Source organism: Anomaloglossus baeobatrachus, chromosome 4 (assembly GCF_048569485.1).
Source record: "Anomaloglossus baeobatrachus isolate aAnoBae1 chromosome 4, aAnoBae1.hap1, whole genome shotgun sequence".
NCBI lineage: Eukaryota > Metazoa > Chordata > Amphibia > Anura > Aromobatidae > Anomaloglossus > Anomaloglossus baeobatrachus.
The window spans coordinates 18,769,155-18,778,932 of NC_134356.1; the positions used below are offsets into that span (position 1 = coordinate 18,769,155).

Genomic DNA, 9,778 nt, shown 5'->3' on the forward strand with positions numbered 1-9,778 from the left:
TAACATATTTTTAACAATTTGCTGTGTTAGTAATATGAAAAAAAAAGTTAAAAATATACAAGTATTTTCACTTTTTCTTTGTCTTTTCCCCTGGGGAAAAAAAAAAACAATAAAAGGTCGAAAAAGAAGCCCATTGTATCACGAAAAAAAAAAGGAAAAAATGATAGAGCCGTTAAAAGCGCATGGCGAATACAAGAAGTAACCATATCCTACATGAGGCTCCTCCTACTGGCTGAATGCTCTACCAATCATAGATTCTGCTTCCTTTGATGTCACTAGTCACTAGGTAGATTTATTCTATGATATTGGTTCCTCCAAGCTGCTTGTTCCTGATATCTTTATTGTACAACCTGTATATACACCTAATACAGCATGAAGGGGCTCGGTGAAGGCAGCAGTGAAGGTGTGTAAGTGTCTAATGGGATTACACAATTTAAAAAATGACAGCTGCCCGGCCTCATAATCCAGAAATATCCTGAATCTATCACCGGAGATCTTCTGAGGTAACAGGATCTTATTACTGTCATGTGTTACTGAATAATAATCCCTATTATACGCCTTCTCTCCATATAAAGCCCAGGACTTGTTATTATTTCCAATGAGTGAATGCCACTCCTTCCGGTCTATACTGGGGTAACACATCCCCACACTCCACTTTCCTGATCCCCCGATCTCCACATCCCAGTAATGTCGTCCTGAGGTAAATCTCCGGCTACTCATCACCTGATAACACTGGAATCTCTCTGCTTTTTCTGGACGATTCCGTGTTTTTTCTGTCCAAGTTGCAGATTTTAAGTAGTCCGATATAAGGATATTATTATGAGCGGTGTTTACATCCAGTAATATGTCTGCAGGATCCTGTACAGAGAGGGTCACGTCTAAAGCTCTTATCATATCAGATAATGTGTGTGATATGTGTGAAATCAGCTCCGCACCCAGACCACGTCCATCATGTCCTACTGTGTTCTCATCACCTTTGTCCTCCTCAGGATCACATAAGTCCCCGGTGTCTGGATCCTGTAAGACGGTCAGTGGATCAGTCATGTTACACAGCTCCTCAATGTGCCTCATCTTCCTGGACAGCTCGTCCTTCTTTATTTCCAGCTTCTGGATCACATCAGAAAGTGATAGTGACACCTCCTCCTCCCACCGGGAGATCTCACTTAGGACCCTCTTCTCAAGGTCGTTCAGTTGTCTCCTGATGTCTGTACACAGGACAGTGACTTTCTCAGCTTCTCCAAATGCTTTTTCTTGAGTTTTTCTCTTGCGCCACTCCAAACTCTGCAATCTTTCCTTAATCTTTCTTCTTTTTGTGATCACTTTCTTGAGAACTTTTCTCAGTTTCTTCTTCTTTTTCTCCGAGGCCTCATTCAGAAATTCAACCCAATGTCCCTGGTGTTCTCCAGCCAAACAGCAGGACACACAGATACAAGCAGCGTCCTCAGTGCAGTAATATTCCAGGATTCTCTTATGCACAGAACATTTCCTTTTCTCCAGAGAAGTGCTGGGATCAGTTAGGACGTGTTCTGGTCCTTTACTGTGAACTCTCAGGTGATTATCACACAGAGAAGCCTCACACAACAGACAGGATGTAACAGCAGGTACAGGAGAGTGAATACAGTAAGTGCAGCAGATCCCGGTGATCTCCTCCTGATGTGGCTGGGTAGACCGAAAATCTTCCACTATATTACATAGAGTTATGTTCCTTTGTAGTGGAGGCAACTTCCGAAATGTTACTCTACATTCAGGACAGGCATAAAGTCCATCTCCATCCTGTGTATCCAGCACACGATCAATGCAGACTCTGCAGAAGTTGTGTCCACATCTCAGGGTTACAGGATCTGTAAAAATGTTCATACAGATGGAGCAAAGCAGCTCATGTCTGAGATCAGCAGACGCCATAGCTTCCAGCTTTGTAAGAAAAGGAACTGAAAGTGAGTTATAGGGCTTGTTCCAGCACATGACATGACACAACACCCGGTTGAGAGCTTCTATTAGAGATGAGCAATTTTTTTTTTTTTTTTAAATTTGAATTAGTTAGCTTTGCCACAAATTCTCGATTCCGCTTTATGTCCAGATGGAAATCCTTAGTTACATAAGTTGAGAAAAGACCTAGGTCCATCTAGTTCAACCTTCCTCTATCAATTATATATTTTGTTACTAATTAATGTGTAACCGGCAATCTTGTGTGTACTAAGGAAATCATCCAACACTTTTTTAAAAGTTGTGTCGGCCATTACTACCTCTTGTGGTCGTCATTTCACAATCTGACTACTCTAACTATAAAAAGCTCTTTCCTTTTTCCTATTTAGCTATTAGAATCGCCTTTCTTCCACTTGCAGGAAATACTGTGGATAGAAGCGCAAAATGGTGTCTTACAAGGTAAGGTAACAGATAAGTCAAGGTAATCTCACTCACCTGTTAGGGTTGTGCCAGTCACAACTCCTAAAAGCACCTAACAGATGGTGACATTCACAGCCCCGGAATGCTAATTCAGATGTAACGGGGGAGAGATCGGGTGTATGCCGCGCTATCACCTGAAAAGATGTTGATTATTTAATCTCTTTATTTTGTATTCATTTATTATTTTATTATTTTGAACTTATTATTTATTTTATAATATTATTTATATTTATTTGTATTTTTTTAATTATTTTTTATGTTTTATTATTCTATATTCCGTTAATTTATATATTTTTATTTATTATTTTATATTTTATTATTTATTTGTTATTTTTAATTTATTAATAATAAAAAATAAAGAGATGAAATAATCAATATCTTTTCTGGTGATAGCGCAGCATACACCCGGTCTCTCCCCCATTAACGTCTTTCTTCCACTCGCAGTGAGTGCCCCCTGGTCCTTAGTATTCTCTTTGGAAGGAATAAGTCATGTGCCAGTCCTTTATATTGACCACGCATATATTTATACATATAAATGAGATTGTTACAGGGGGACCGGCAGATTAGGACCAGGGGTATATATCCCAATCGCCAGTCGGGGCCCACCGTGCTCCAGATGGTAATGGAGCTGCTGGCACCCTGTGGGTTAGGCGGAGACTATAGAGCTGGATGGCTCTGAGATAACTCAAGGAACCGGTCACGTGTGTAGGGACACGTCAGACCGGACGACAACCCAGTTAGCGTTTCGGTGGAGCGGACGCTACTCCGACCACGTGTGTAACAACACGTCAATCCGGATGGTAACCAGTTAGCGTTGACCGAGAAGACCGCTGCGACAGCGCCCTGTCAGCCACGTGTGTAAGACACGTCAGGTCGAGCGGTCCTCCGATTAGCGTTTCTGGCCACCACTCGACTGGCCATGTGTGTAAAGGACACGTCAGACCAGGTAGTCACACCAGTAGCATTTGACTGGGAAGCCGAGGAGGATAATAGGGTTCACACACCCAATCCAGAAACACCCTGTTAACTTCACAGGGGTTCTGGGGTGCGCTGTCCGTGCGCGTAGAGGGCACAACCGGACAGGTGGCGCAGCAGGTACACTGTCCGTGTGCGTAGAGGGCACTCTCGGACAGGTGACGCAACAGGTATTCTGTCCGTGTGCATAGGAGGCACAATTGAACAGGTGACGCAGCAGCCGCAGCCCAGTTAACGCCACTGGACTGCTCTAGCACAACAGGAACGGTAGCAAGGAAGCACGGCGCCTGACCCTCATGTGCTGAGCCACGAATCTTGGCGTGACAGGCACCGTTCGCCTAGCCCTACCTACCGCTTCCAACAAGGCTTATTCCACCAAGAACGCTAAATGAAGACTGCACACCTCCATGTTGTCTCCAGCCCCTTTTATAACCTGGGTCCGCCCCAAACCCAGGGTGGAACCACCAAGGTCCAATAGCAGAGTGCCATGTCATCAGTGACATCACATGTGACCTATCCGGAACCGCCACGTCATTGATGACCTCATGGCAGCCACGCCCCAAACACTTCACCAGTCATCATCTGACGACCAATGGTGAGGTGCCAGATCATAGGGGCGGGCCTCTGCGAGCCAGTCCGGAGTTGCCACGTCATCAGGACACCTGACACCCTCTGCCCTATCAGGGCCTGCCACCTCACGGACATGCTCAATGAGGTCCTTACCGGACTTAGCCTCTGATGCACTAAGTGCCTGAGCAACAGGCTCAGAAAGCAGACTATCAGTTTGAGCATGCTCAGTAGGCATATCCCAGAACTTAGACACAGCACGAAGTCCAAGTACCTGTGCAAAGAGGCTGTTAGGGTTAATTGTGGGAGCATGCTCAGTAGCCTGAACTGAGGACTTAGGCGGGCTTTGCACACTGCGACATCGCAGCCCGATGCTGCGATGCCGAGTGCGATAGTGCCCGCCCCCGTCGCAGCAGCGATATGTGGTGATAGCTGGCGTAGCGAAAATTATCGCTACGCCAGCTTCACACACACACTCACCTGCCGTGCGACGTCCCTGTGGCCGGCGGCCCGCCTCCTTGTTAAGGGGGGGGTCGTGCGGCGTCACTGTGACGTCACACGGCAGGCGGCCAATCGGAGCGGAGGGGCGGAGATGAGCAGGATGTAAACATCCTGCCCATCTCTTTCCTTCCGCATATCCTACGGAAGCCGCAGTGAGGCCGGTAGGAGATGTTCCTCGCTCCTGCGGCTTCACACACAGCAATGTGTGCTGCCGCAGGAGCGAGGAACAACATCGGACCGTCGCGTCAGCGTAATCATGGATTACGCCGACGCTGCACCGATGATACGATAACGACGCTTTTGCGCTCGTTAATCGTATCATCTAGGCTTTACACACTGCGATGTCGCATGCGATGCCGGAAGTGCGTCATTTTCAATTTGACCCCACCGACATCGCACCTGCGATGTCGCAGTGTGCAAAGCCCGCCTTAGTCTCAGACATAACACAATCAGGCTGAGCATGCTCACTAGGCAAAACACCGGGCTTAGACTCTGGCTGGGGTAAATCGGCGCACGCATGCGCACTAGCCGCCTCTCCACACTTAGACGTGGTGGAAGGAACAGCCAACTGGACGACCCGAGGCATGGCCAAGAACGGCAGCCGGCGCCTGGGCGCAACAGGAACCGCAGCAGGCTGCTTGCGGCTATGGCGGCGCCAGTTCGTAACAGAGATATCCTCTGAGATGTATTTTTCTAAACTAAATAAATCCAGCTTTTCCAACCTCTCATCATACGGGCGGCCTCCATTCCTTGCAATAATCTAGTTTCCGCCTTTGAACTGACTCTAACTTCTGAATATCCTTTATAAAATGTGGAGCCCAAAACTGGTTCCCATATTCCAGATGTAGTTCATAGTTAATTTGTGCATGGACATCCACAACTTACTTTCCTGAAAAAAACCTACACGTTACAAAAGATTAGTCAGCTGGCAATGTGAAAATTAATTCTCACATCTGAGATAACTGCATATAGGATTCATCACCAGCACATCTACGACCATGACAAGGGCATTCGGGCGTTGTTGAGTATTATCCATCAACATCAGAGGAGTAATGTGCAGAACACTGGTTCATCTAAAAGTGTCACTGTCAGAGATAACATCATCCTGCTCTGACTGAGACAAGCAATGTGTCATATAATTCATAATGTCCTCTGTTTACTCCTAACATACACTTTCTGGAGACAAAGGAGGCTAATTGTGACCTGCGTTCAGCAGTATTACTTTTCAGAGGCCTGGTGCCAGTGGAACTTCTGCACTTCATGGTTCTAACCTTCTTATTGCCTAATCATGTGTTATGTTTTTTAATTGTTTTTTTGAATTATTGTACCTTGTTCATTGCTTTTTATTTCACCATTCATGTTCTACTAAAACACTTCTGTTGTTGGAAATACAAGTTCCTCTCCCCAAAAATAGAAAAAAGGAGAGACAAATAAATGTGATATAAAAAAAAGAACAGCAGCAACATACCAAAGGGTATGGTGTGTATTTACATCATATTTGACTAATATAACGTGTGCACAACATCAGTACAGTTTGTGACACAAAAACACTTTGAGAGACTGTCTAAAGTAAAAGGACTGAACTTTTCCCCTATTTTCTGTAAATTTATGTCGTCTATGTATCTAACACAATTCCCTACTTTGCAAAACAGAGTCACCAAGGAATACTTATTTTTCTTTTCACAATAGTGATGGTTTCCTTCTGCATTAATACAAACAAATATGTGATTGAATTGCTGCAGAAGCCGCAGTATAACCACACTGATCACCCAAGTGGCATCAGCTGACAGCTACGTGGCTCTTCCTGGCTCTCCCTTACTGACTTGATCAGCGCTTCTATATCTGTGCCTATCAAATATATTTGTGTTGTTTTATTTTCCTCACAGACTATTTTTCTTCACTTTGTGCTGTCACACAAACCATATCATACCTCCCAACATAGGGAAAGTCACAAATTTTGGAAGCTGTCCTGGGAGTTTGGGTTATGTCCCAACTATCTGCATCTGTGGAAACAGAACACACATCGTTAGTCTAATTGTTTTGCAGAGAACCAACAAATCCTTGCTTCACAATTCCAACTAAGTAAAAAAATGAAGGTCCTGCACGTGTATTTAGATGACCTGTTCCTTGAATTTCACATGATCTGAAAGTCTTGACAGTATTTAAGGCTTTACCTCGACTGGCAGCAAAAGCCAGTAACACAAATTGGCTTCTGTATTTCCTGCTTCTGCTTTATTCAGGCTGTTGTAAACTCCCCTGATTGAGCAATAATATGTGATGTGATAGTTCAAAGCATTATGGGCAGGGGCAGACATACCATTTGTGCAATCTGTGCGGCTACACAGGGGCCCGAGATGTAAATTGACCCATTTCTACTTAAAAAGCAGGTGCAATTTTGCATTTTTATGAACTCTTAGGCTGCAAAGGGCCCATATAGTCTTCTTGCACAAGGGCCCTTTTATGTCTGTGTCCACCAGTGATTATGGGGAAGCACGTCCTGCTGCACCTGAGGTCATGTGATCCTTCCCTGGCTTATGAAATCTGCAATATGTAAAATTGCTACTACCATTATAAGTGATTTATAGGAAGCAAATTGCATAATTAGAGATGAACGAACCCGTGGAAGTTTAGATCGACAAGTGCAGTCGAACCGTAACTCCATGGATTCAGACTTGCCCGAACCCCAATGGAAGTCACTGATTAGCAGTTTGGGTCTCTGACCACATTCAGCCAGCCATAAACAGCTAATTTGCAGGGACAAGTGGGTGTTTTTTGGGGAGTTTTTTTGGGTAAAAGTTGTACACCACATCTGATCACAGTGGTGTTACCCCCAGTGCAACCCGTTCAAACACTGCAAGTGGCTTGTACTGGGCTGAGCACCGAGCTTACCCGATGACAGCGATGCCCACTCAAGTGGTCAGTATATGTAAAGCACCCGAACTCTGTTTTTTCTTTTAAAGTCGGTGTTCAGCTGAGAATCGCACACAAATCCTTGGGTTCGCTCATCTCTATGCATAATATTCAAATTCATTCTTGTTTAGAAAATTCCTTAAAAGTCAACACATTCAATTTGCATCAAATTGTCTTGTGCATCTGTATAAACACCTTCAATATCAATGTAAGTGGTCCCATAATGCAAATTATATACAGTATATATATATATATATATATATATATATATATATATATATATATATATATATTATTTTACACATTATACATACTATATATATATATATATATATATATATATATATATATATATATATATATATATATATATATATATATATATATATATATATATATATATATATAGTACAGACCGAAAATAGATGCTAGGAAACCACTGCTAAGGACAGGCAACGAGCAGAAGAGACTTGTTTGGGCTAAATAACACAAGGAATGGACATTAGACCAGTGGAAACCTGTGCTTTGGTCTGATGAGTCCAAATTTGAGATCTTTGGATCCAACCACCGTGTCTTTGTAGAAAAGGTGAACGGATGGACTCTACATGCCTGGTTCTCACTGTGAAGCATGGAGGAGGAGGTGTGATGGTGTGGGGGGGTGCTTTGCTGGTGATACTGTTGGGGATTTATTCAAAATTGCAGGCATACAGAACCAGCATGGCTACCACAGCATCTTGCAGCGGTGTGCTATTACATCTGGTTTGCGTTTAGTTGGACCATCATTTATTTTTCAACAGGACAATGACCCCAAACACACCTCTAGGCTGTGTAAGGGCTATTTGACTAAGAAGGAGAGTGATGGGGTGCTACGCCAGATGACCTGGTCTTCACAGTCACCAGACCTGAATCCAATCGAGATGGTTTGGGGTGAGCTGGACTGCAGAGTGAAGGCAAAAGAGCCAACAAGTGCTAAGCATCTCTGGGAACTCCTTCAAGACTTTTGGAAGACTATTTCCGGTGACTACCTCTTGAAGCTCATCAAGAGAATGCCAAGAGTGTGCAAAGTAGTAATCAAAGCAAAAGGTGGCTACTTTGAAGAACCTAGAAGATAAGACATATTTTCAGTTGTTTCACACTTTTTTAAATATTTCATTCCACATGTTTTAATTCATAGTGTTGATGCCTTCAATGTGTATCTACAATTTTCAGAGTCATGAAAATAAAGAAAATTCATTGAATGAGAAAGTGTGTCCAAACTTTTGGTCTGTACTGTATATATATATATATATATATATATATATATATATATATATATATATATATATACACACACACGGTCTATATAGTATAATGCACAGCCCACAGTCCTCTATATTGCATATTGCACAACCCATACTCATCCATATAGTACCATATTTCCCCGAAAGGAAGCCCTACCCCAAAAATAAGCCCTAGCAGGAGTTTTCAGCATTTTCGGAGTAAGGCCTTGTACCCACAGAGCGTTTTTTATTGCTTTTTTTTTAATCAATTAATGCAAGGAAAAAAGCATCCCAGCAAAGTCTGAGAATCGGGACTTGCTGTGCCCACGTGCTTCTTTTTCAGTTGCTTTTTTTTTCTTGCTGAAAAAGAAGCAACATGTCAATTGTTTCAGCGTTTTTCAATGAAGTCAGGGAAAAAAGACCCCCCCGGTGATCATACTGCATGAATTGTAATCACTTCCTGATATCCCCGGACTTCACTGCAGAGAGGTGTCGTGGTAAAACACTGCAAGAATACTGAATGCCTGGTGCACAGCCTATGCCACGTAAATGCAGGGAACCCCCGCTGACGTCAATGTGAACCCCGAAAAACCCTGGTGATGCTCCTGCATGAACTGGGTTCACCTTGTGCCGAGCAGCAGGCATTCAGTATTCTTGTGGTGTTTCACCGTGACACCTCTCTGCCGGAAGTCCGGGGATGTCACAAGGTGAATACAGTTCATGCAGGAGAATCACCGGGGTTTCCTGGAGATCCGCTGCTGGGATGAACTCTTTACCTCATTCGCCTCTCTGCAGACTTCCAGGTCACGTCCGATCGGCTCCAGGACCTGCCGGTAAGCATCTGATGCTGTCACCTAACAGCATTATCTGATTGTTTACATCCAGCGGTGAAAAGCCACCGGTTTTTAAACAATCAGATGTGAATCAGCTGATCTTTGCTGGATGTAAACAATCAGATGATGCTGTCAGGCCACAGCTGCTTACCGGAGGTTCCTGGAGCCCATTGGAGTCTGCAAACGCATTTAAAAAATCAGCTGATGTGTCATCTGGTTCAGGTCCTTGAACCTGTGTCAGGTTCAAGGACCTGAATCCAATATCATCTGATCGGAAGGCAAAACAATCAGATGATGTGTCATCATCTGATCAATTTGGCTTCCGATCAG

At 43.7% G+C, this 9,778-nt stretch overlaps 1 protein-coding gene across 1 annotated transcript; it reads right to left on the minus strand.

Annotated features, from left to right (window-relative positions):
* Positions 1-297: 297 nt before the first annotated feature.
* Positions 298-1,902, minus strand: LOC142302266 (E3 ubiquitin-protein ligase TRIM39-like). Its single transcript, XM_075343337.1, has 2 exons — positions 975-1,902; positions 298-884 (listed from the first exon to the last, which is right to left on the minus strand). The coding sequence occupies exons 1-2, from the start codon at positions 1,900-1,902 to the stop codon at positions 298-300; spliced, it is 1,515 nt and encodes a 504-aa protein (XP_075199452.1).
* Positions 1,903-9,778: the final 7,876 nt, after the last annotated feature.

Coding starts and splice junctions, on each gene's coding strand:
- LOC142302266 (XM_075343337.1), bottom strand. CDS start 1,902: ATGGCGTCTGCTGATCTCAGACATGAGCTGCTTTGCTCCATCTGTATG. Junction 885..974: donor TGATCCTGAGGAGGACAAAG/GTGATGAGAACA, acceptor ATATGATAAGAG/CTTTAGACGTGACCCTCTCT.